This window comes from Rhodnius prolixus, unplaced genomic scaffold (genome assembly GCF_049639745.1).
Source record: "Rhodnius prolixus isolate KJV_2025 unplaced genomic scaffold, Rpr scaffold_3, whole genome shotgun sequence".
NCBI classification, from domain to species: domain Eukaryota; kingdom Metazoa; phylum Arthropoda; class Insecta; order Hemiptera; family Reduviidae; genus Rhodnius; species Rhodnius prolixus.
The window spans coordinates 11,860,159-11,888,120 of NW_027411603.1; the positions used below are offsets into that span (position 1 = coordinate 11,860,159).

The following is a 27,962-nucleotide window of genomic DNA, read 5'->3' on the forward strand; positions in this document are numbered from 1 at the left end:
TAAGGATGTGGGCCAGTACGTAGGTTGGTTAGGTGAAACAATGTTGTAGTTTTTTGAAAAAAGGACATTCATGAGTGTACGCCCGCGAGGGTTAGTCGTGCGACACCCCCATTGTTGGTTTTTTGCGTTATAGTCTCCTCCTGCAAGAAATTTAGTTCCGAGAGAATTAAAGTAGGAGATAAATTGCAGCTCAGAAATAGATTTATTCGGCGGACAGTACACTGCAGCAAGATTAATTTTATGCGGATGAGTGAACAAGGAGATTGCAGAGGATTGAAGGTAGTCTGTAGCAGATGAAGGGAGAGCATTATGAAGTAAGGAGTTTCTGACCAATATTGCCGCGCCACCATGAGCAGTATCATCAGGATGATCGGTCCTGTATGTCTGATAGTCTGAAATGTAAAAGTGTGATCTACTTGTAAAGTGTGTTTCCGTCAGTAGGGCCACGTCAATGCGTTTGTCATGTAGCAAAGTATTAAGTTCGTCTCTGTGGGAGTTCAACCCATTCGCATTCCAGAGAAGGATGGTTAAAGAATGTTGTGTTGGAGAGATCATGGTTTTATGCCTGGAAGGAGGTGAGTAATAAGAGTGTTTAAGAGGCTGATGAGAGGAGTGAGGAGGGTTTCAAATCTTTGGAAAAAGGAGTTCAGTACTGAGGTTATATCCGGTTGTGCAGGTGATTGAGGATGATGTGGAGGATGTGCAGTTGATTGAGGAGAATGATGTGCAGGATGTGTAGATGATTGAGGTGAATGATGTGCAGATGGTTGATGAGAATGATATGAAGGATGTGACCTCGCGATTTCTGAATAAGAGGGCCTAGCAGTGGAAGTTCCATTGTAATAAGGTTGTTGTGGTTGCTGCTGCGGAGGTTGTTGCTGTTGCAGAGTTGATGGAAAAACTGGAAAGTCGCTTCGGGAAGAGACTTGAGGAGGTTGCGTCCTAACAGCTGCTCCTTGGCCTCGAAGTTGGATTCGTTCTCGTCGGATCCTTTGCAATTCCTTGTGAACTTCGCATCCACGGTAGCTGGCAAAGTGCTGTTTGTGGCAGAGTGCACAGGTAGGCGGAGTTTCTGTGTTTTTGTTGCAGTTTTCTCCGAAGTGGGGCCCTGCACATTTGACGCATCTCGGAGAGACATGACAGTATGTGCGGGTGTGCCCGTATTGTTGGCACCTCTTGCACTGGGCAATTTCCTTTGTTTTATAGGGCTCCTCCACCCGGACAATTGTGTTCAGTATCTTGGTGAGGTTAAAAATATTTTTGTTGTTACTGTCTGGTTCTAGATCTATGAAGAATAGAGGAAGAGGAGTCTTCTCGATCGGGCGCCTGACGTTGCTAACATTTCGTACCCTGAACCCTTTAGATTGTATTTCCGCTTTGATCTCTTCAGGCGGTATGGAGTGGTGTAAATGGCGCAGAACGACTCTAAAGGCTTTGTCTTTTTTTAGTTGGTATGTATGGTATTCAATATTTTTTTCGTGCAGGTACCGAATTGTTGCCCTGTATGTTGCAATGGTGTTGGTTGAAACCAGAATATTGTCAGTGCGTGCTTTACATGTGAAATTCTCTGCTCCAAGGAGTTGTCTGAGTTCGTTGTTGAGCGTTATATAGTTGGAGATTTTGTACAAATAGATAGGAGGCGGTTTGTGCTCGGGTTGGTCATTGACTTCTGGCAGAATATTAAATTTATTAGGTGTCTCAAAATCTGACACAAACTGTACTTGTTGTGGAGGTGCTGATGAAGTTGTTGCCGGTAAGTTAGGCATAAAAGCTGTTTGGTTTTGCTGCGGAGTCTTGGAAAGTGCAGAGTTAGATTGACGTGTTAAAGGAGGTGAAGTGAACTGAGAGATTTTATTTCTTTTTTTCTTTTTCTTTTTATCTGGAGAAAGGTTAATACTGTTTGAAGTTCGTTTAGATCGGTTAATAGAAGAAGTAGTAGATTCGCTACCAGAGATGGATCCTCCGATGTCGGTCTCGCTTAGATCCATGTCTAAGCCGCCGAGGAGGTTAATATTTGTAGTTTTTCTTTTCTGTTTGTTCTTAGCAATAATAAGTAAATAATTAGGTTACCTCACTTCAGTTGGAATTTGCTTTGTAACTTCTTACTTTATATCAGGATGGGAAAGGGTGAATTTATTTAATAATTAAAAAACCACTTTCAAATTATTATTTAATGACAAAGTTGGTCATTAAAAGTCTTAATAAACTAATAAAATTGTTCTTTAAACACACACAAAAATTTCTAGCAAGTTGTTTACACAATGGTTCAACAGCTGATTACTCATTAATTTAAAGAAATTTTTTGACAGCAATATAATGACTGTTGCCTAAATTAAACTTTGATACATTATCAGCTCTTATGATACTGACTTGCCTTTCCTAACAGTTCATGTTTAAATTCAATATTAATTTCATTTCATTTAATAGCTTTTCGACAGAACCTACGCAATCACCCAATTCAATATCATCTCAGTTATTTATTAAATTTTAATTCCATGTATTTTATTCTAAATTTGATGTACCAAAGTATATTCTTATTCAATCTACTAATTTCATGACCTCGTTAATAATTTTGGTAATCTGTTATTAAGGTAATGGAGAAGCATTTATTAGAATGAATAATACGTTACCAAAAAATAAAGCGAGCGGAGTTGAGTTGCACGATAAGAGTATTTATGTGGAGTTATAATAATTCATGGATTTTGTTAAACGGGAAAGACTAGATATTTGATGTAAGTAATATTCAGGATAGAATAAAGGGCTCAGGTTGATCAGGCAATGTTTTTTGGAGAATTTGAGACTGAAGGGAGGGACTCTATTGGACTTTGAGTACTCGATTGAGTTACAAGCTGAAACTTTATAATCCAGATAGGTCTTGCTATTGTCTATATTCATCAATATTATCATCAGTCATCAATATTATTGTTTTGCAATTGGCATAATATTCCTGTAATATAATTAATGTATCTGTAATTACAGATAAACATTTAGATTTGGGCCCTTTATCCGAGCTCTATGTAGCACTTTAATAAACATAATAATGGCTAATAAGAATAAACAAATGAAACCAAAAATCGCTATTATATTATTTTTATTTTTTCAAATAATAGCTTGTAAAAAAAAGATAGAATAAACCCCAGAGTTAGCCAGATTAAAAATGAGACGCTGTCCTAAACTGAAAGAGATTTAATTAGGGAAAGCAGAAGAAACTTTTGCTGCTCAGATAGTAATCACCAAGTTTGAAAAATCTCCAACATTACGGGACAGATTGACGAGCTCTTCCATTTACTGCTGGACAGTCCTCCAGCTTGACTGACGTCTAGATCGGGGGTGCGCGGGCCAACAGCCTGCTAACTACGGCAGCTTTACTAATTTGGATCCTCCTCATTTAGTTTCCCTTAAGCCTGTCACTTTTCCTCCAAACGCCCTGCAAAACACCCTCCCAACTCTTCTCTGTCCCTTTACTTACTGTCTTATTAATTGATCTTTCCCATCTTCAATGAAACTGAAAAGACATTTTTAGAATAGCTATCAGTTCTTATCGGGTAAAGAGTTTGGGGGAAAAAAATCACTTTATATATTATATAGAACTAAAATTTTGTTCTTAAAATTAACACATTATATTTAAATCTTCATTAAATAGAAATCATTTAATACAGCTCTTGAGTGCGTGTTGTTTCTTAGGTTTTGAGTACTTCTAAAACTCAGTTACATAATTTCGAAACTGTGATAAATATAACAAGAACAACTTTAGAATAGTTATTAATCGTAGAGCTGTTGTTTATTTGACTTCATCCGCAATCGCAACACGTGAAGGTGAACTACTTTGCACCTCACTGAGCAGGTGGTAATGAAATAGTGGTAATATCTTCAAATCTGGCAATAAGGGTGGCCAAAGCTTCCTGTAGGGCGGGAATCGGTCATGATTACCTGCAAAAGCATTGACAGTGGTTGAGGACTTGTGATTGCCCCCTATCTGCCCTAATAACGGAGACAACTGAAGACTTGGAAAGCTGTTTAGGACTAAGCGTTCAATTATCGACAATTGGCGCGAGTTCTCTACTGGCTGAAGATCCAAGGACGGGCATCGAATAGATCAAATCTTTCACTGAACATTTTGTATACACTGAATGAAAAAATTTCAATGTCAATGTTTTTACAGGTAAACAAGACAGATTCCCGTTTCTAAAGGAGGTCTTAGCCACCCTTTTTGTCAGATTTGTAGAGGTTTACCACTTACTTCGTCACATTTCAAAGTTATTTGGTCTTGAAAAGATCAGAGCTGCGCCACCACTCCCGCAAAGTAGGTAAAACGCGTTCACAGATCTCTTAGGCAGCATATTCTCCTTAACTTTGGATTTTCTATTATCGTTATGGAAGCATTCTATGAATGGAAAGATCTGCTAGTTTTTCCTGGAAAAGAAAATTAACAAGGGAGTTTTATCCAATGTTTATTGTATTTTGCTATTTCAAAATTAATTGGCCTGCAGCAACGCAACATTATTTATTATTATATAATTTAAAATTAAACTGAACATGCCGAAAACAGAAATATGTTTTATTCCCAAAACAGATTTCAATATATGTTTATATATATTATTTCTAATTATTAACCAAAACCGAAATCCAAATAATTACCGAGTAGTTTTAACATATATGACAACAGCACACACTAATAATTATTAGCTGTTTGTGCCCGGTAATGAAGTATATACAGGTAGTTTGTTGTGTTTCTAGGGGAACGGGAGTGAACAGGAGGAGGAGGCATGTTTAACCAGACAGGATTGGGCCTCGCCTCTCGGCTCGCCGCGTACCGTTTGCGCCTCGCTGTTTTGTTTTCTATTTCTCTTTCCCTATATCTGGCACGCATTCCACTATATTTTCTGATCTGTGCACAGACTTGTTTCACCATTCAATGGTATCAATGTGAGATCATTCTTTTAACATCTCTAATTGACTATATGTATACATATCTGTACCAGTATCATTCATTATACTATTTCCAACACCCCCCATCCTAAAATACACCACTACTCTATTATGCTAAATAAAGTTTTGTATTAAACACTACTATGGTAGCTACAGTAGTATCTATGTACTATGTACTACTTTTATGTACTTACTATACTACCCAGAAACATGTACAAAATCTACATGTTTATTTTGTGTTTTACACGCGCCACATTCTACATCTCTTTTACACTCACATTCTCTCCTCAACTTTCATTCGCTCATTAAAACCAGATGTAGGTATGGAGAATTTTAACGAATTACCTTTTACTTGTGAGCAAGTGTGTGTGTGAGTTTTCCATTTCTATTCCGCGCAGTAAACATTGATTATCAAAGTAACAACTGTCCAGTGAATGTATTTCAAATGAAATATCAAAGTATAAATTTTCGTGTAAATAAAATGGAAATTTCCGCCCTCTCTCACCAATAATATTGCATTAGAAGTGCAGTTAGTTAATTTTTTCTTATCTTGAATTTGTTTCAACTATTTTGTCCGCAATTTATCATCTTATCACCCGATCATCTCACCTAGGCGAATAAAACGCCAGAAAACCTCATGGTTTTCTCTCTTCTGAAGATAGTAGTTGAACCCTAGGGATTATTTATGGTCTGATATTGTGAAAGGAAAGAGGTTACGAGTCCAAACTTACATGCTGGCATTTTTGTGGGTTCAATGTAATTCGTCACTATTTCGCCAAAGTTTCTATCCAAAACTATAAATGCAAGGGAAGGACTAGTTTCCGAATGGAAAGATTTCTGAAGCCAATTTTTCCTTAAACTATTGGGAAATGCAAAATTTAGAACCAAAGCCAAAATGTCTTTCTGATTTTTTCAAAGAAAACCCAAATTTTTTGGGACCAAAACCTGAAAGAAGTTTGGAAGTTTTGAACTCCAAAATCCAAATTGAGTAACCCATTTAATATTTACAAAATTACAATCCAGACAAATGAAACTTTTTTTTTAATCACCTGGTGCTGATAATGCCTGTATTATAGACTATCAAAGGTAGCCATATTATTTTCATTATCCTTGGATATCAAATTATTGATGAATTTCATTCTAACCAAAATCAAATTAACACCTGCAAAATTTAACATTTGGACAGGCACGTAGTAAAGGACACTTTATATTAAAGGAAATGTTAAGATCCTTGAATTTTGATTTTCATTGTTGATTTTCCCTATAACAGTACTTTACACTGTCACTTTCTGGGAGAACAATGTTCCAGAAACTACATTTCTGCTTGCAGTGTATAGCTTAAGCTTCATTTCTAACTCTTATTAGTGATACAGTGTTGGGACATAATGGGGCTTTGTTGTGAAATACGAATTCAATTCTCGACACTTTACGCTGTTAATAAATCTATCACAAAAGTTGATTTAACTAATTTTTGTATCTTTAAAAAAAAAAATTTATATTAAAAATTTATTCTAAAAACAGTTTTCCATCTTCAGAAAGAACACCGGAAGCAATCAACAGTTTTTTCTCACAGTCTTTGTGCCTCTGGCTGACACTAGTATGTCCTAGGATGTAATACCTAGAAGAATATTTAAATTAAAACTGACATTTAAGTTATTTGGTAAGAAGGAGTTGAACATTCTAGAGCTACTCTTTACCTCAGAGGTTTTTCGGCCCATTCGCCAGCAGAAATCGATAGACCAACTCTTGGGCATTCAACGATTTGCGATTCTGCAACAATTTCTGGTCCTTCTTCAAGCCATAATTTATTGGAAGTTGTTAAATCGTTACCATCAAATTCTGATCCTATGATTAACGCCCTGGTCAGTTTTGCAGGTCCTGCACAAAGTCTGTGCAAACGTAGGTCTCTTATTGTGGATAGTGGATTCGATATATTGTTTTGAAAACGTAAAGCTCTTTGTCGCTTCATCTCCATGGCTCCTGATATAGGTTCAGCCGCACGCAGAAGTACTGAGGCACCGTTCTCTAGGAACAGTATGGTAATTAGTTAGGATTTAAGTATTGATAACTCGGGTTTTAAATACTAGTGAGTTATGAAATTCTAAGTTCGATTTTAGATGATTGTTTAAATTATAAGAAAAATATCTTGAAGCATGTAAATTTTTTGGAGTTATATTTATTTCGAGAATTTTTTTGTTTATATTTTTGGCTTAAATCAAGCGGTCAACAAATCAAGAATGAAGTCCAAAACAGTTTTGAAAGAGCACTTCTTTCTTCAGATGAATTCTATTCTTTAATGCATTTCGGTTGAACGGATATGCCACTTAACTTTAAAAAGGGCACAACACTTTAAAGAGCTTTAGAAAAGATGAATTTTGGATAGCAATGACAATGTCGAAAGACTGGAATCAGTTAGTAGGATACAGATCTTTTGAATGATGCCAATATGTCGAAATCGGCAGGAAAAAACTGTGGACATAACATAATGTTAGTTGATGAACTTTTATTAAATATTTTGCTGCAGTTGGATAAGCCTAAGGAATATACTGGAACATGGTTAAGAAAGGAAGTCAGTAGGAATCAGAATGAAGTCTCAACACCAGACATTATTAAGTAAACATTGATGATTAATTAAAAGTCATAAGAAGTTATAGGAGATTAAGTAGACAGCAATTGCTGGAACCATTTCATCGGATGGAGAAGACTAGAGGTCCAATCTGAGCTCAAGCTGGAGAGAAAAGGCTGTAAAGCAGGCCATGAAATGGCTGCAGGATTTGGAATCCTTTGGTCATTTGTGGAGGAGAATGTCTACTAGAGATCGAGATGGAAAGAATTGAGGTTTTGTGCCTTCTTGATTGTTAAAGCCAAAGGAAAGGCTCTTATCCTTGAACTTGAGGACTAAATCGAGTGTCCTCCGTTCTAAATTGTGCTAGAGTATTTTCTTTGTATTTTATAACAAGGATGTTTTTCTGGTCATATCTCAAGTTCACGTACAAATGCTGAAAATGAAATATAGCGCATGATGCTATTTCTATTTTATAGAGCACATGCTATACTACCTAATATTTAATATGCTTTGATTGATTTAAGAACTTTATGGAATTTTAAAAAAAATGAAGAGAAGTGTAATGTTTCAAAAACTAAAACTTCAAAAATTAAAAACAATTACCCAGACTGGAAATGCTCAGCATTAAGTGAACACCATAAATACTTGTGACGCACGCAGTTCCTGGATTCATAAAACAGGAATTAGTCTTTTTAGTTGGACGATTTGTAGCGTTAGAGTGCGCTGCTTTATCTTCACCACCCAAATAAGCTTCCGTCTCCACGATTCTACATTTTAAGCGTCTTTCATGATCCAGGCGACGTACCAAAGTCTAAGACAACGAAAATCGTTTTTCTCTTACGCCCTTATTTTATCTTATATAAATTTCTTTTAAATAAAATGATAGTATATACTTATAATCGATGTTATCTATAACCTAAAACCTCCATAAATTTGCCCCTAAAGGTGAAGCAAATTAACTAACACTCTATTGAAAAATAATTATATCTTCAAATCTTCTCTCTTTTCCGGGAAGATGAACACTTAAAAGAGAAGCATTGTTAAATGAAAAAGAGTGTTGGAGGTGAGTTAGTCGAGCTACAAGACCCCAAATAATCCAAAATTCCATTAGTGGGCAACAAGTTGATTCAGAAATAGGCCATCTTTAGTAAGTTTGAGAGAAGAAGAGTAATTTGGTTTGGCAAAATGCGTTGGAAATGGTAAGGGTGACGACCAAAAAGATTATTCAACTTTGTTCCGGAAGGAAGAAGAAAGAGAAGGCCACCCTAGGAAGCAATGTAAAGAGGGTGCACGGAGGAAGCTATGATGACCAGAGACATTCCAGAGGTTGACTGGAGGGACAGAGATGAGTGGAAAAGTGTAATAGGCGCGCTACACGATATTTCCGCTTCGCATTTACAGTAATCCCAATTTTTGTTCAATTTTGCTTCCCAAAATATTTGCGTGGCTAATATGTTATCAAGTGGGTCTTCAAATATTTCTTGAATCACCAAATTATTCGATTGTTGTGTACTACGATAATTAAAATTTATTAAGAATTTTACAAAATTAGTTTGTGAAAAAAATCTATTGTTACACATTAAAATACAAACTACATATTAGTAAATTTAGTTCAAGGGATATTAAATTGATAATTTTGCAGTTCTTCATAAATTAAATTGAATTTATTTTGACATATGTTAAAAATAATTTTAAATAACCATTAGATGAAAATTTCAAAGACCTGTCCCAATAACTTCTTGGCCAGCTCAATACACGGTACACCATAAAAGTCTGAGCCAAATTTTGCTGTTTTAAAGTTGTTGCTTGTTTCATCGTTAACTTTATTTCTATATTCTGTCAACAAACCAAATAGTGCAGATAATTTTATAGAATATAGTTTGAAAAATAGTCTAAAAATTGGAAAGACAAGAAATCGATTAAGTTCCATTTCTGATGACTTCTTTGTCGAAAAACTTGTCATGAGATGAATGAATATTTTCTCCTCTATTTCATAAACTCTTCAAAATAGATCTATGAGGACCTATGACATGCTCAATAAAGGAACCCATCCAGGCAATGATTCTTCGTGAAAGTCACAGAATCTACTTTCTGGAATAAAGAACTCCTATTCTTAATCCCTTGAAATATTTAAAAGATGGATTTAATAGTAAAAAGTAATGGGAGAAATTCTTAGTGCAGCGTAAAAGTCATTTTATATATTTTGTATTATGTATGAAGATGCAACTTTGGTTTGAGCCGATCCTAAGGGCCCATCAGTACAGTTTTAGATTACGCAGATCAGGTAGACATATTTCAGAAAAGGTTCTGAACTTAATAATGATTTGCGCTACTTTTTTTTTTTTTTTTATGAATATCAAGCAGGAATGTTGTAAATTTGGGATTCCAAGAAATTTTAGCTCATCTAATCAGTATGGCGCTTGCCTGTTCTAGCTATAAGGTCAAGCTGTTAGGATTGCTGCCAGAAGAATTTGCTCTCAAGAATTGAGGCAAGATGACAGTTTAACACAACATCTGGCGTGTGCAGATAACTGAGCGATTAGAGATGTCGCTAGCAGGGCATTAATTTGAGAAGGCCGGACCAAAACTGCAACTGTTTGTAAATAAAAGAAGAGACACTAGAAACGTCACATGAAGTGACGATGTCATCTCTTGAGAATTCGTAGAAATATTGAACAAAACCATTGTGAGAAATAGAAGTGAAATGAAGGAGACACACACAGAATACAAAAGGTTGGAGCAGGGTAGATTACCCTGATTATAGCAGGGATGCCTACATTTTTGCAGGGCTGGGTCGTAGTGCAAAAGTTGTAAGAATTAAATTCTTTTAACTGTAAAAATCAAAACTCACCCTTTTTGAAAGATTTTTTTGCTCTTTTAGTATAACTGCTATAAAATTGCCTAAAAATTAAAGTATAATTTAAAATTCCATAATTGAACATTATTTTTTTAAAAAGCCAATAAAATTCCAACAGTTACAAAAACTAATCTATTTACTTTTTTTACCTAGTAGTGAATAACTTCTAAATTCATGTGTGGAAACTCCATTTCTATGGAAATGATACTCAGAATTTAGTTTTGTATCAATTTTTCTTTCTTCTTTGGGAACAACGTTTTGCGAAAGAACAAATTAAAAAATTTTCTTATGGCTGGACGCTTTTCGCGATTTTATTAAAAATGTTTCAGTTGATTTCTTTTAAACTTCACTTATTAAGTATATTTATCAATGGCTGTCAAGATTATTGAAAATTATTTATTTATGCATTTTATTTGTTTGAGAGCTATAATGTACAGAGTTTATCCAGTGGAGAGCTATCGACCTAAAGTGCCACGATTATTCGCCGATTTTATGCGGCGTTGTTCACTGAAGTGAGATCCGCTAGATGGCTGCTTGAACACAGTCCATGCTTAACTTATCAAGCGGTCACCACTGCTTTCACAACTAGGCCAATAAAAACGACTACAATAGAATCTTCATTAGGAATTCCATCTCTCTTTCTGGAGTTGAAGACCTGGAGATGATAAAAACCTTTTACAAAAGGGTTTTAGCAATGTAAGAGCTATATGATCATTTTGCGATCTATACCAGAACAAAGTAATGTTGCAATCACGGGTGAACGTTCTAAGGAGCTTTAGGTTGTTAAATATGGTCGTCAGCTGTGATATATGATTGCATGGACTGTGAAACCTCTGAAGCTGCGGGATCTATTATGAGGTAGAAGTGAACTTCTCCATGTCTCTTGTTAATGGACAACTTTCAGTGTCAGGTCTGTGCTAATTTTTGTTGTCTTTTAAATAAGCGAATAAGGAAATTGCTTAATATAAGGTCTGCTGGCCAGATCATATGGGTATTTGGAAAATAAGAAGGAGGAATAGATTTAGATTAGCCAAATTAGGCGTTTCTCTTCCCCCATTTATGGCCCCAAATGCCTGTTTAATTTCTGGTAATGAATCTGATTAACCACTAGGCTTTACAATATAATTGCTTATAGATGAGTTCATTGAGTTGTCGGCAATCTAAAAATACTGGATCTAGACAGAGCTGATGATAAGTGTCATCTTCCATTAGTCTTTCAGTCATCACTCAGTACTTGTATTGAATCCCTTATTGGTCTATTAGGGTTTAAAGAGACTTTCTACATAATAGTTGTTCTTTCTCTAATTATCTTTCTTAAGGTTCAACCTCATTCATTATCTATAAACGCCAATTTTACAGAACTGTTATTAAATCAAATTTGCTAGAAATATTATTGCAGTAAAAGTTGTATATGTGAAGTTTAAAGAAATTAGCAGAAGTTTTTAAGAAAGATGTCACTTCCGATTAATAAATATTCTTTGAGCATGTAATTTTAGCACTTTATTAATTCCAACTTAAAATTACATACAAAAAACATGGAATGTACATTTAAGTCTAGCCGCAGGTTAAAGCGAAGTCCACCTATCCTGTATTCCCAATAATTTAATAATAATTTTCTTTTCATTTTTTCCATCTACTTTCCAAATAAATTCAGTAGATTATAATGATAGATGTGGAAGTGTATTACACTTTTAAGAATTACTCGTGTGTAGCTCAACTCGTGATATTTCTATCTTTTAAATTACTATGCCTTAAGTTATTTATTTTTAGCAATATACTCGTATTTCCACTGGTTGATAACAGTGTCTCCACCTTTGGAATCTTGCACCCATTTGAAGGACATTACTAGCATTATCTAAAGCGAATCATAAATATGTTCTCCCTTAATGGAAACACCAAACTTGTCCAGGGGACAAATAAAAGCCATTGTTATATACTGATAGACTGCTTGATTCTATACTTAAGAAAGAGAATATAATAAAAATTATTAAAAACCAGAAATAAAAGGTCAATTCAGAGGTCGTAAAGAAGTCAAGATTGAGCACAAATACTGAGCGTTTTCTTAAGACAGAATTTGTGGCTGATAAAGAATTATGAATAAATTTGGAAAAAAAATATATCTAAAGAAAAGTTGGTTCTTTACTCTGCACATCAGAAATACCACGCATTCTGAATGCAATCATACTCAGATATCCAGATGATATCCCCGCTCTATTTGCCAATTCTCAATCAACTGTTTATAAGATCCTACCAATCTACCGCTCCTTAGGATAATGGATGAATGGTGGGCCAATTAACTTAATGAGAGCTTCAGTCTTCAATTATCTGCTACTTAGGAAATATTTTAGTAAGTGAGAAGTTCCAAATTTTCATTTTCATATTTATATCAAATCTAAGGGCCAGCAGCTGGATTCGAACCCGTGACCCCGTATCCAGTGTATACTAAACATATCTAAAGTTAGAATATTTATAAATAAATTATTAAAATAAGTCAAATAATGATTTTAAAATAATCAAGTGGAAAAAACTAAATAACTCAAATGAAAATTCTAGTCAAAATATAATTGCGAGCCAATAAATGACAATAAATCCCACAATTTGTGGTCTAGTTATGAGAGAAGAGAGTGCGCGGCTGCAAAATGGCGGTAAAAGACAATAAATTTAAAATATGATTTAATTTTAAGTGCGGAGGAGGGGCCCCCGTAAATATTGCAACATCTGTTATGAATCACGCACCTATATTTCGCGGAAAACTTATGGATCGTTGCGGCGAAATCTCATGCCACCACCTCAGCGTACTTTTACTCTAAAAACTACCCTTTTTTTATTATTATTATTCTTTAAATTAGAAGAGGCCAAGCTAATCATAAATCGAGTGTTAAAAATTCGTTGGGATTATTATAGTGTGTTTGTATGAGAGGTTGTCTTTATTTATTTATTTCTCTCTCTCTCTCTCACGCTCCTTCTTTCTCTTTTCAACGAATAAAACATTATAAAATATTAAATCCCATTAAGTCTCACATTAAAATTGCCCAATGGCCAAGCTGGGTGTATTTGATTCACTGCCTTAATATGTATTATAAAATTTATTTCTATTTGCATATTTCTGAGGGCTCTAAACTTTACAGCACCCTTTTTTACACACACGGAAATATTCTTTTAAAATTAAATCAGTTTATCAGTACATTTAGTTATTTTATTTTGTCAATTTAGTGCCAGTTTAATAATTTAATTAGTAATACTTCAAAAGAAATTAATAACGCAATGACAGTTATTATTTGGAAAAAAAAGAAGACCTTTATACGGATGTCAGCTTTATTTAAATTACAGGAAGCTCTGCCAAAACCTTCTTCCTCCGAAACCATGGTGTAGGCCAGGGGTGGCCAACAAGTCGAGCGCGAGCACAGTTTTGGTTGATCAATGTCTGGGGGTGGAATTCCGTGTACCATGGAACTTTGAAGCGATTGTAGAAGACAAAACTTTCTAGCAATAGTTTAATGCATTCTGGGAATTAGCCAGACACTAATACATTGCAGTTGATAAAAAAAATTAAATTGCATTTTAAGTTAGTAAAAAGCCATCTTGAAAAAGTGTCGAAAAATCGAATTTTTTAGGTACCGGGAATGCTGCTATCAAAAGTTGGGTGTGGAAATTTATTTTCTTCATGAGCCTAAATCTCGAAAACTTAATAAGTGATTTAAAAAATAATTTATTTTACTTATCTACCCATACCTCGCTGGACCTTATACTGAAACACAGTGAATTATAATCATAGTATGCATTTCACACTCCATCTTCGCCCTTAGACTAAGCCTATGACAGACAACAAGTCGATTGCGACCACTTTTAAGATAAAAAGTAAATCTTATATACAGAAAAGTTGGCCACCCCTGGTATAGGCTATTGGAATTATTTTTAAAACAACTATAGTCACTTAAAAATAGTTTGTTACTTTGAAAGTCTTAGTCACAATTTTCATTCTGTTTCTTCCAGCTCTTTATTTCTAAAACATCTTTGGAATGGCTGTTGTCATCGTCATAAATCCGAAAGTAACCTTATGGATAGTGTCTAAATTGCTCTCAAATCATCCTTGGGTTTGAAACTGTTCTCTTCTGGAACCTGTGCGGTTTCTACAGCGAACTTACTGGTACTATACTATTGTTGCCTAATTATTCACTATTCTTTCCCATTTTAGAAGCCCCGGATAAAGTTCAGGGGTAGTCTTTGGCATTGCAGACTGTGGTCGTACTATTTCTGATATTAAGGCGGGTAGCCGAGCGATTAGAGGCGAGACCTGTAAAGCTAATATGTATTGTGGTACTGGGTTCGATTTCCGGTCTTAGGCCTTGGATTTTATTTTAATGTTAAATAAAAGAAATTTACAGTAAAGTATGTTGGCTTGTCGCCTCCGTCCACGACACCCAATTGGTAGTTGGACGTTAAGCCCCGCCTGAAAAAATAGGCAATTACTTTACTTTTATTGATATTAATATATATATTTATTTATTTTTATTGAATAGGTACGCTTCTAGCTTAAAGCGTTTTTTATCCACGATTAGTCAAAAATTTGTGATGATTCGCCGTTTAATCTCAAAGTTAATTTGATTTGAAAATCTATCGCTAACCTTCAAAACAGCTCCAACTTTGTAGAGCTTAAAATGATTTGTTGTCAAATTATTTGAGGTCAATGATATGAGTGAAATTCTTCACAATTGATTAAAAAAAAATGCTTAAAAATATAGTCTACATTATTTATGTTACATATTCTAGAGATAAGCGTAACCATTTTATATTCTTAATGACTTTTGTAAAAGGGAGAGGAAAAAAAGTAACAATAATTCTCTTCATCCAAAAAAGAATCTCATAATAAACATGATAAACCATCTTAAGCCCAATAATAAATAAATAAACACATAAAATATATTTATGTACATATAAGACGTGAGCACCCCGTTTTAAAAGAACCTTTTTGGTAGCGAATAACCTTTTTGGAATTGTACAACAATATTTCATAAATCGTGACCATATACCCGGTGGAGAGACAAGGGTACCCATTTTAAGAGCCAGTCAACTGAAGTAGTGAAATAGAGAGAGGTACTGAAACTCATTTCTATTTCATCTCCACAGCCAACTTCAGGTTCCGTACATTTTTATTTTTTAATTCTTTTGATGGAAAAGGTTCTTTCAACTTTTTGATGATCGAAGCTATATATTTCACCAACAGTTCATTTTATCATTTCAGAGTTTGAAGACATATACTCTATCAACTAAGAACTTGTTAATATTTGGAAAAGTCTTTGTGTTTGTAAGAGTGCCGGTTAGAAGAGTTAGCGGAGTGTATTTGTGGCACGTTCATAAATAACTCTTGTGATGAACTTCGCCTTGTTAAGTTGAGGGACTCCCCGCTAATCTCGGTATCAGGCTGGCAGTGGTTGAACGCAATAACTAGCTGCTCGCTGTTACTAAGGAGAAGAGAGAATATTGTGAAAAGAGAAAACGATAGATTACAATGTATGAAAGGAGAGAATAAAATTAGACAAAGATGGTTTTATAGTAACAGGCAAAGATAGGAAGAAGAGAAAAAATTATTGAAGAGCTTTAAACTAGTATTAACTGTGTTTTTTTTCTCTCCCAAAGAAGGTGGAGGAAAGGGAATGAGGGAATCAGTAGGAGGGAATCAATTATTGGTTGATGTTGAGGCACATGGGTGTTAAGATAGTATTGGAACTCCGCTGGCTCTCTGTCTCTCTGTCTCACAATCACAGATAGGCAAGACCGCAGCACCAGATAAAGCCTGCGTCACGATTTCTGTAATGACTAGCTCCTTTATTTTCAACACTGATTCCAGCCGAAGATTGTCACTTTAATTAGGTGAAGTCCATACCAGAGAGAGGGGAATAGGGGAGAAAGAGTTTGTGCTGGAGCTACATAAAGGGGGCTTTGCCTCAATACTTGGTACTTATAATAATACGAACAACTAGTTGGTAGTAAGGTAAGTATTTCACATCTTTGCTCTTCACGTAGCCAACAGAGCTGGGGGGTACTGGGAGTAATAAGGTAATTGTGAACAAAGGAAGCTGCCTCCACCTGCTCGCCCTCCGCCATCATCTCCTTCTCTTAACTTGAGCATAAGAACGGTAAAGTCAGAATGAGCAGAATTATATAAGGTACACAATGTTCACATGGTATCGCATTCAATCTACATGGTGTCTCCGGTTCTAGGCCGGCCAGTTCCTACCTTACATTATCCAACTACTTACACAATATCTTGTTCACCATAAATTTTAAATGTTTTTTTTGTTTTCTTTTTTAAAGTACAAAAAAAAACATTTAAATTGGATACGTCTCACAAGTGAGTGAGGTTCAGTATTTTAACATATCGCTTTTAATTCGCCATAGTACATCAAACTGTTCTTACTACTATAATTTGTGTGAAAACTGCTGATTTTACCACTTTATCTAAACTTCTTTTCATAAAAATAGTATAGAAGTTGAAATCACCAATTGCAAGAAGATCAACAGCTTATTGAAACTTGTTATAATATCAAAGCATAAAAGAAGGATATTACAAAATCTTATTGAAGATATCCAACGCGATAGTGGTGGGAGATAGGTTGGATGCAAAATGTTTTGGAAGAATGTGGAAACTGGAGGTTCAGTTAGTAATATGGGAACCGTACATCATTCTGGAGATGAAGTATAAATCGGGCCAAGTGTGTGAGTGTATAGTAAACTGTTACACAGGTCTATCGTCGCCCTCTATGGTTGCCGGCGAGATTAGCCCTTTAACTGTAACCTAGCAGCTGTTGCAAGTTCTGAAATCATTGATGGGGAGGTGATCGAGCAGGGAAAACTGACCTAGTTCATCCTAGACTCCGTGAAGAAGTACTTACCTTCCCCACCTCAAAAAGCTGTAGTATTTTTCACCATGAAAACTGAGCATGTCAATGAAGACATGGTTGGAAATAATTGCCTTAATGGTTATAATGTAGGATACAGATAGAAGGAACATTCTCTTTTAATAAATGTTATATATTCCTTCACTATTATGCCAAAATCTATGGACCACATTCAGTTTTCCAAAAAATGTTTCAATGAAAAATGTAATAATTACTTAACCGTAGAAGTTTGAGATTAATAAAAGTCGCTAAAACCATTTTCGAGAAAATAATACAATTCTATAAAACTGTGCAACTGTGTAGACAACCATTGATAAGAATGTAATTACTAATCTTTCAATAACTAAATTGTTATCTTCTGTTTTAGACATGTAAAAGGAGTACACGGAGACTGTCGGTTACTCTGCTGTCAACATTGTGACTTTACAACTAAGTATTCCAGCCATCTGAAAAGGCACATGCGATTACATTCCGGAGCCAAACCGTACACATGTCCGCATTGTTCATTTACTTGCAATCTATTAGTAAGTATTTTACTTTGTAATGAAAAAAAAGCACAAAGTTCAGAAATCAATATGCGCAAAGTCTAATTAATCAAGTTTGTTCTTAAAGTAAGGCGACAATTTCTACCACTAGATTAGAACAGCTTTACACTACCTGTCAATTGAGCAAGCCAATGGGGTAGTTCACACCAATTTTTGTTTTTGTTTTAATAGATAACATTTAAATTACTAGAAATAGATGATTATTATGTCATTCTATCAGATAAAACTAAATTACTATTAAGAACAGAATCGCTGGAGGCGATCAAGTGTACGCTTTAATTCGCACTCAACAAACGTTAAACTGTTACATGGATCCTTCATTAAGTGTAAGAACTAATATTATATTTGGAAAGATATTTCTATAAATTTGAGTTCTATATGCCTTACACACAATCTAATAATCCTAATTATCATGATTCTAATCAATAATTATATTTGGTCTTGATTGGATACCATTAAGAAGAGAAATTATGATTTCCAATTATGATTGCTGATATAAACCTTTGTTTCATCTGATTAGTTATTGTATTACAAAACTAACAGTCTCTCATTTACAAGCCCTTATCAAATATGTACATTTATTTATTCTATTATCCACATTGTACAAATAAGTGTAATCATAATTCTTAGTTTTGTAACTATTTAACCTTTTTGTAAAACTTATCCCTTTTTCTAAGACTTTGTATTTTCAGGAAAACCTTCGAAAACATGTTCTCCAATCGAAAACGCATCGTGACAAAAGTCTGTACGAGTGCAAATCAGAGGGTTGTACTTATCGTACAAATCTTGCTAAAGAATTCAGAAGTCATCTGGTACAACAACATGGAAGTCTGCCAAACGTGGCTACCGCCTATGTTACTGGTTTATACAGACCAGCTGATGATCCGATCACTGTACATAATCCAAGACCTGTCACTACTAGGTAATATATATATTTACTTTCTTTTGGTTATTTATTTCATTATCTATGTTATAAGAATCAATGAAGTCTTGAAACAGCCCTGTCTCTAATATACAATACATATGTATGTATATTGTGTGTGTGTGAGTGGGTTTGAGCTGTGGGAATACAGGGATAAGATCATATTCCAGACTACAAGTAGTAGTTGTCTGTGACTAAGAAGTAGCTGCCTACTTGACCGAAGGCTTCACATTTGATGATAAAAAAAATATGATTGCCTTTTTACTTACATCTTAGGATTGCTTTTCGAGTAGACATTTAAAGTTCTTTTGACTTTTTTGTAACCAAGGCCTCAATCTCCTAGTTACCAATAGTGAAGTAAGAGAAAGTACAATTTTGGTACATTGCTTTTAAATATCTTTTCTTTTCTTTTTTTTTCTGATCAAAGACCCAGGGATCTCTTTCCTGCCTACAAAAACTGTTTCTTTTTGCAAGCACATTAAGAAAATATTTGAGGTTCACTAAATGCTAAGGTGTTTTTAACAATTGATTGGTTGTGTTGGATTTTTGCCGCCAGTGATTTTCTTTAAATTTGTCTTGAATAGTCATAGTGATTTTAATGTTCTTATACTTAAAACTTCACTTCGAGCAATGTTCTGTACACCCGCTCAGTAAGATATTGAGATCTTACTTACGAGGGTCGTTTGAAAAGTCCGTGCAAAGTCAGAGAGATAGCACTACTGGCGCGTATCGAGGTTATGTTTAGTTAGTAGCATCTTTTGGAAGAACACACACCAAGTTTCAGCCAGATCGGTCTATTTCTTTGTGTTTGGCATTCGTTTGAATCGAGGAAGTCGAGTGATTTTCAAAAAATGGACGAAAAAGAATTTCGTGTGTTGATTAAACACTACTTTATGAAAGGCAAAACGCCTCAGGAGACTAAAGAGAAGCTTGATAAACATTATGGTGACTCTGCACCTTCGATTAGAACAGTTTATAAGTGGTTTCAAAATTTTAGGAGTGGCCATTTGGGCACAAGTGACGCTGAAAGTTCTGGACGCCCTGTTGAGGTTACTACTCCAGAAATCATTGATAAAATCCATGATATGGTGATGGATGACAGAAGAGTGAAGGTGCGTGAGATTGCTAGTGCTGTGGGCATCTCGAATGAACGGGTACATAATATTTTGCATCAACATTTGGACATGACAAAGCTATCCGCAAGATGGGTGCCGCGATTGCTCACGCTTGACCAAAAACGAAATCGTGTGAAGTGTTGCAAGGACGGTTTGCAGCTGTTCCAGAAATATCCGCAGGACTTTAATCGTCGTTTCGTCACTGTGGATGAAACATGGATACATCACTACACTCCTGAGACCAAAGAACAATCTAAACAATGGGTTACCAAGGGGGAATCTGCGCCAAAAAAGGCGAAGACCGTTCCTTCGGCCGGAAAGATTATGGCGACTGTCTTTTGGGATTCGCAAGGAATAAGCCTCATCGACTATCTGGAAAAGGGTAAAACTATTACAGGTGCATATTATTCATCGTTATTGGACCGTTTGAAAACCGAGCTGCAAGAAAAACGCCCACGATTGGCCCACAAAAAAGTCCTTTTCCATCACGACAACGCACCAGCTCACACCTCAGCAGTTGTGGTCGCAAAATTAATGGAAATAGGGTACCAACTCGTTTCACATCCCCCCTATTCTCCAGACTTGGCTCCCTCGGACTACTATTTGTTCCCCAATATGAAGAAATGGCTGGCGGGAAAAAGATTTTATTCAAACGAGGAGGTGATTGCAGAAACGAATGGCTATTTATTCAGACTTGGACAAATCCTATTATTCGGAAGGGATCAACAAACTAGAGCAGCGTTGGACGAAGTGTATAAGCCTAAAAGGAGACTATGTTGAAAAATAAAAAAGGTTTACCCCAAAAAATTAAGTAGTTTTTATTTTTGCACGGACTTTTCAAACGACCCTCGTACATGTCCAGCTAAAGTTTTCAATTTATAGCGAATCTACGCTAAACCAAGCCTCACTAGTCACATACAGCTGTTTATCAACATCTACATAACCTGTCCGAATAAATCGAACTATCTCTTTAAGGAAGAGGGATAGCTAAAGTGTCCACCCAACAAAGATCTAGAACATAATTTTCTCAGAATCCAAAGAATTCATCATAACATGCTATACATCTATTTCCTCCTCTTTCTCTTAAACTTTAAAGAAGAATTCTCTTTTATGAGTCCTAGTTCTTCTTAAACCACAATACCCTAATAAGGGACCCAAGCAGAAGTCGTGAGAAATGTTCGTATCAGCTTACTACCTTATTGCTGCCAATAACCATCAAATTCTTGAACAAAGATGAATGCTGTGTAGCTGTCTATTCCTGCATGCTAGACAGACATGTTTCTAAAAAAGAAAAAGTGCCAACAGCAAATTTGTGACCATGGAAGGTGAGAAAAGCGCTTAATTTCACCAACTCATATTCAGAAACACCCGTGGGACTTAGCACAGTCACACTAGAAGAACATCTTAAATGAGGATCTTGCGAAACTGAGGATTATATTAGGGTTATAAGTTGCTGGCAGATAGCGCTAACTTCAAATGTATTTTGGGTGCGTTAATTTAAATAGAAGATAATTCCACCCTTCGGTTTTAATTATTATTGCTGGCCAATTAAAATTTTTGAACATTTCAATCAATTTATTATATCAAAGAAAGCGATCGATTGTTTCAAACAGTTCTTTTTTATTTTATCGTATTTTTGTATTTATAGGATTTCGTTTATTTAAATAAATTTTCTAAAAAACGAGTGAGCACAGATATTAAGTAAGAGCTCTTTCAGTTAAGTATCAATCACACAGTACATTTGGAAAGAAAAGTATCTTATCTCACCTTGGTATATTATTTCACATACATTTGTTTTAGCTCAATTTAAACATACGTATAATTGGATATTGGAGTAACATGACGAGCTGATGGTTAGAATAACTTATCTTCCTTAAAAGCCCGCCTTAGTACTACCAGCTTGTGACATCTGTGAAGCTTGCAGTTGGCGCCGCCAAGTTTCTATTTATCTAATTAGATTTTTGTTTTGTTTTTTTACTAAATGTATATGTATACTTACTGCGTACATTTTTAAATTCGAGAAAAACAGGTAAATCAAAATGCTTCTTCGTAGATGTTGCAGGCAGAAACTTGTTAAAGAAGAAAAAGTTATCTTCCTGACAAAGCATGAGCATAGAATTGTGGTCACTGCCGAGGAATTCCTTAAAAGCCTGAAGTTGATCGCTTTTCATATCCACTTAGTACGATTTCCTGCAAATGTCGAAATAGTTCCACTTCAAAATCTTATTGTGGCACTGCGGTTATTGTACTGGAAATTGCTAGTATAAAATATTTATAGATTTTGAATAAACTGAAGAATAATCCTTTTAGTTGAACAAGTGATTTACACGTTGGAACAATGATAATTTGGTAGCTGAACGTAAAGCCTTTTTGAAAAAATAAGCATTACTTTACTTTTATTAAAGGAACAAAAAGCTTAGAATTAAAGGTCTATCTATGTTTTTCACCGGAATGGCATCTACTGGAGTCGATATTTCAATAAGGTACATCAATAATCTTTATTGGAACCTAGGCATCATTAGGATAACAACGGAAGGTGAGGATTAAGTTTGTGAAAAGTTGATGAGTTAGAGGATAAGCTCACCAAAATTATTTTGCAAGAAAGGAATGGAAAGTAGCTGAAAAGAAACATTGAAAAAAATTAAAATTATGCTCAAGAACCTCTACTTTTCTCGTTGAAATTTTCTGAACTTGCGTCAAATGGATGTATCTAAGCTGAACAAGGATGTAGGATACCTCACACCTTCTTTATTTATTTCATCACTTCAAAGTCTCAACCAACAATGGGTGTTACAGCTCATCACCTAAGAAAAGGCTATTCTAATTTAATGTTCTCAAAAAGGATGTTGTATCGAAGTTTCTTTTTTTATTGCCTTAAGTATACACGCATAAATGTAAAACTAGAGTTATACATCCGTTTTTATTTAAATCATTTCATTAATACTAACAGGTTCGTGTTAGCAGTTAATTTATTCTGAAAACTGATGAACAACCATATTTCAACTTTAAAAATTTATCTATTTAGTTATTAATAAATTCATTTAAAAAAAAAAAAAAAATTATGTAGGTATTCAGAAATAATTATCATTATATATCACCTTTTCGATGACTCATTTTCATTTTTAAGTTGACTCTCTAGTTAACAGTAATGATAATACAAAAGAAATTATGTAATTTATTCTACGATTTGTTGTAGCATCATTTAGGATTTACGAGTATATTTGTATGTACATTCATCCTCTTAGATACCTCCCTGAGATGTTCATTTTGCTTTTAGAATCAGATATGCTTCTTAGGTATTCCGCAATCTAAGATGCTCCTCTGTGAGTCTGGACAAGATAGATGATAGTTCATTGATTTTGGGTTTTATAACTGTTAACTATCAAGTACTGGTTAGATCTATTACTGTACATTAAAGAGACAACTATAGATAATGGGCATTCATAAATTTCTGTAAAGTTTATGAGATTGAGAGGGAGAAAGCATTTAATCTCCTGAAGGATTGTGAGCAGATTAGGTTTTGGATCTTGGGCCGTATAGAAGAGCTTAGCTATTTTTTCCCTGAAGATTTGTTCGATCATTTGTGAATTTTAAGCGGTCAAGACTACACCTGGCTTTTTGTCTTAAACGTGGCTTGTTTGTTTGCTATTTAGATAGCTTTTTAGGAGCTTGGAGAAGCTTAAGACTTGATCCTTCTTCTCAGACAAATATTATTATTGTATTAACCAGCTTCCCCGTCTGCAAGCTCAAGAGTCATAGATGGATGAGGTATCTCCCGGGACTTCCCACACAGCAGCCACTAGTGATCTTCATATAATGCTCAAAAATCGCCCAAGAGCCCCACCCACTTCGTCCCAAAGCTGATGGCAGCCACCCCAGACTAGAAACCTAACTACAATTTAATATTGATAAGTATTAGTCCAACAACTTCTACGTAACACAAGGGTGAAATTTGGGCTTGCAGTGATGTAACTACTTTCCGTCAAATTACAGAAAAGAAACTTTTTTTTTTATTTATTCTCATAAATTTAAAGCATTGTTGATTTTCAAATTGAATCGGTTTCTTTCTAGAAATAAATCTTTAAATGTGAAAGCTAGTCTTAAAAATAACAAATAATCAGACAGAGAGAACTAAGAAAACAATATACTAGCAAAAGACAAACAGCATCCTGCAGAAAGAAGTATATTCTTGTTGGACGGTCATAACCTTTGTCCATTTTTGTACCAAAGTCATTTAGTTTTTTGTCCATTATTATCGATACCTTTAATGGTAATAAACCATTATTCTTAGCTTAATTAAAAAATTATAAAAATTTAATAACATTTTAGAACAATTTGAAAAAAAAAATCCTTGGTATGTTTGTTGCTGCATTTAAATACAATTCCCCCCCCCCCGTAAATAAATGATAGCCATTAAAATCAATTAATTGCAACTTCATAGTTGTTGTTACAACCTGTTGGTTGTACTAGAACAAAGGAAAGATCCTATCATCTGCGAATCTACATAAAACATTGAGCCTGGCTAATATTCAAAGATTGATTATGGATTAATTAATTGATAGATTTGGACATAGCGGTGGGCCATATTCTTTTGAAACTAATCTCTTTTATGAATTATCTCCTCTTGTTTCCAAATACCAGAGGTAGTATGCTAATTGTCTTGACCAGCAGAAGCTCGAGGAATGGATTTATATATCTCATGCTGGCAATTAAGCAAAGCTTACACTGTCAGCGTTAGACAGTCAGGATTTCACTGTCATTCCCAATTTTCACCTTTTATTTCCGAGATTTGAAGGTGTCATGAAGTGGTAGGTTTAACATTTAGATTTTGAGTGGAATGCATGCTACGTTTGGGCCGATGAGGAGGGTGCTAATAGGACGGTCATCCGACAATTTCGCTTCATCTAAGGCTCTTAACACTTCTACTTCTATTTATTATTCCAGAAAGCGTATTGTCCCACAAAATTATTTTTCTTTAAGCACGTTTATCTTTTATAAGTTGATCGACCTCATAGTTTCTCTCAGTATCTCTGTACTATACGTTACTAGCACTATATCGAGTCTGCTGTTCTTTGCTAAAGACTCCAATTCAGGAGGGAATTCAGACCATCAACTGCCAATCCACCAAATATGCTCTACTAACAACCATCATCTCGTTCGGAAACTTTAATTTAGATTCATCATGATAGGTCGAATCTATCTTAACAAAATTTTAGCTACCTCTCCTTTAACAATATCTTTCAATGACAACTAGTAATCAGGATTCTATGTTTTGTTTAAGGAAACGAAAGCGTTCGGTAAGTGTTCGAGAGGATGGTGACGCTCCACTTCCCACATTGGCTTCAGTAGCATTGACACCTCAACAGATTAACAAACCATCAGAAACCGACGACGTAATATTCATCCAAGTTCAAGAAGAGTTCGACATGGCAGCCCCATTGTACGCCAGCGAAACGCCTCTCTTTGCAGACCAACAGGCTCCACGTCCGACATCTTTTATCATACACGATGAAACATTCGCTCAAACTGTTGTCTCCTATGATCAAGTTGTCACAGATCAAACTCATGATGATAATAATTAATACGATTTTTTTTAATTAATCAAAGTTTTCTATTAGGTATTACCATATTGTTTTCTGACTATTAAATAATTTTGTACTATCTACTTTAACCAAAAAAAAGTAATCAATTAAATAAGCATTATTTTATATTGTTTGGAAACAGGGTGAACCTCAGTTAAAATTATGGAGACAATGTGATGTATTTGTAAACAAATGGAATGTGTTTGCAAAAGTCCACTTTTTTACTTTCTCTTTTACGGGCCTGAGATGAATTGTGACCAAGTATTTGAATTTGAAATTAATAAATAGACATCTAGAGAAATTAAGCATTTTTTCCACTAAGTTTCGGCGAGTGTAACTCTAACACATTTTTTTTTATTTGATACGACGGCTAGATTTTGTATTCATTTATGTGGATGAATGTGCAACAAGAACAATCAATGAGTCCAGAAGCTACCAGAAGAATGCACTTTGTATTAGAAATTTATAAATCTTATCATTTCAGATTTATTCCTGTGCAAGTCATAAGGCTAGTACTTAAACCAGAAAAGAGGACTGGTCCTGGGAGGACTAGGTAAGAGGAGACCCTAGGCTTAGGAACACCTAGGCTTAAGGCTTCTAGAAGGACTCATTTGACCTGGATAAGGCGGGACAGACAGAATCCATGTGTACCAGGACAATCCTAGTAAGCTTCATAGACTAAATAGGCGATTCAGAGGTTAGGTCAATGATTATGATTATTTGTAATAATTTAATTACTATTTATTGACAACTTAATAATAGCTCGAGATAAATGCTTTGATGTATCTAAAGATGGTTAAAAAACATAAGTTTTTCAAATAAAGGGGCCCAAGTTGACGTTTTACTCAGTATAAACCGAAGTAACTGACATGACGATACGGTAAATAGATTCTTGTACAGTCAGTAGCTATTATTGGAGAGGGTGGCATTATGAAGACTCATGAAGACCCTTTTTTTCTTGTGAAGATTGCAAGAAAGAGTGATTGCGAAAGATGTCTCATGTTTCTCTTACTTTCGTGAGGATTGAGTACTTCTTAAATATGACTTCTTTTTACCCAGTAGAAGTTAGTCTACCAGTAAGCAAGTTTCTAGGCCATTTATTTGTTTAACTGTATGCTACAGGTATCCCAATCCATGTTAATTAACCCTTCAAATGGCTGATCATGTCATTAATTATGACTGAAAGTTTTATTAATAAATTACTGTTTTATAAAATTATGCCATGATGTTGATATGTAATTTTGTTGTCTTCCAATCATTGTCTAGTTGTCTAAAATTCAATATTGTAAAAAACATTTTTGAATAACAATTGTATTTATAAAAAATTAGTAGCAAATCGTGAGATATGTCTGTATGAATTTTTATTTATATATCTTATTATTAACATTTTTATGAATAATTTATTTGAAATGAACATTTTATTATTATTTAATTAATGGTTGCAATTAATTAAATAATACATTGTTGTCAACGGAGTGAAATAAACATTTAATGCCCTGAACAACAGTGATTGTACATTAAATGATTCCTATATCATCACAGAGAACTGTGATCATCCTGTTTCTCTCGGCAGGTTTTTACATTCAGAAGGTTGGTGGGTAATAAATTTGTCGTTGGTAGCTCATAATTTTAAACACGTTTATATTATTATAAGAGAGTCAGAGGACAAAAACTTGGAGAAACACACACACACTCAGACCCAACTGTCTGCCACACAAATCAACCTTAATGGCTGCATAATAACTACAAAGAATATTTTCGTATTCACTCGTCTCAGATATTTGTATATTTATGTACGTGTAAATGTTTTTATGTGTGTATACTGTAAATGTTAGCGGTGTGTTAGTTTTGTTATTTAGTTAATGTTTTTGAGTATATCTCCTGCACTCTGCCCCCCACCCATCGTTTTGCCCTGAGAGTGATTAAAGTTCATTGGATATGGAAATATGTCTTTCCCACTTCTCATCATTGTGTCAAATGGCGCCAAATGGTACTATTCAAAGGCCTTCTTGGGTAAATAGTTTATTTTTTAATTACATAAAGTTTGAAATGTTTTGAGGATTTAGCTGGAAATTCTGGTCCCAATTTATTGATCCCCATTTATTGTTTTCACTTTGAATTGTCAAAATAATCTCTGATGATTTTAGCCCTGCCTTTTTTATTTCTCTTGAATTATTTCATAATTGTTTTCCACTAATCTAGGTTTTAGATACTGTACTATTAAATTTGGTTCCTGCGGCTATAGTTTTAATAATACTAAATTATTATAGCTTGATTTTAAAAAAATATGATTTGGCCATGATTTAATGCAGAAGTATATTCTGAGACTTTTTAGTCAACTTTTCTAGAGATATTTATTTTTTTGCGATTAAGGGACATTATATCCATTTCATTAAAACTGTCCGGTAGGACAGTTGTATAAGGGTTGATGGTCAAAAACTGCACGAAAAAGCGTAACGTTGAAAAACACCCAACTTTGACAATTTTTTTCTCTTTTTCTATAAAAGATAAAATTCCCAAATTTTCTTTAAAATAAAGGGCAAATCC

General features: G+C 34.7%; 2 protein-coding genes across 9 annotated transcripts in view; one reads left to right on the top strand and one right to left on the bottom strand.

Moving 5' to 3' along the window:
* LOC141453486 (uncharacterized) overlaps positions 1-27,962 on the top strand; it is a 186,933-nt gene that overhangs the window by 149,000 nt on the left and 9,971 nt on the right. For 3 of the 7 annotated variants that reach the window (XR_012458032.1, XR_012458028.1, XR_012458030.1), the window contains exons 10-13: positions 17,619-17,775; positions 18,489-18,718; positions 25,115-25,451; positions 25,900-26,112. Coding sequence is in view for 1 of the 7 variants with exons in the window: in XM_074126810.1 (XP_073982911.1) it covers positions 17,619-17,775; positions 18,489-18,718; positions 25,115-25,415 (688 nt within the window). In the remaining 6 variants the exon portion in view is untranslated. Of the gene's footprint in view, positions 1-17,618; positions 17,776-18,488; positions 18,719-25,114; positions 25,452-25,557; positions 26,989-27,962 lie in introns of those variants that run through there. The other 4 variants (XR_012458031.1, XR_012458033.1, XR_012458029.1 and 1 more) reach the window with 3 other exon arrangements.
* LOC141453488 (DNA-3-methyladenine glycosylase-like) lies at positions 6,422-10,523 on the bottom strand. 2 transcript variants are annotated; one of them, XM_074126811.1, is made up of 5 exons: positions 10,347-10,523; positions 9,219-9,331; positions 8,099-8,306; positions 6,627-6,954; positions 6,422-6,547 (listed from the first exon to the last, which is right to left on the bottom strand). In XM_074126811.1, the coding sequence occupies exons 1-5, from the start codon at positions 10,435-10,437 to the stop codon at positions 6,436-6,438; spliced, it is 852 nt and encodes a 283-aa protein (XP_073982912.1). In that variant the 5' UTR covers positions 10,438-10,523; the 3' UTR covers positions 6,422-6,435. The 2 variants fall into 2 exon arrangements, with proteins under 2 accessions (XP_073982912.1, XP_073982913.1); XM_074126812.1 differs by lacking the exon at positions 10,347-10,523 and having other exon boundaries at positions 9,196-9,332.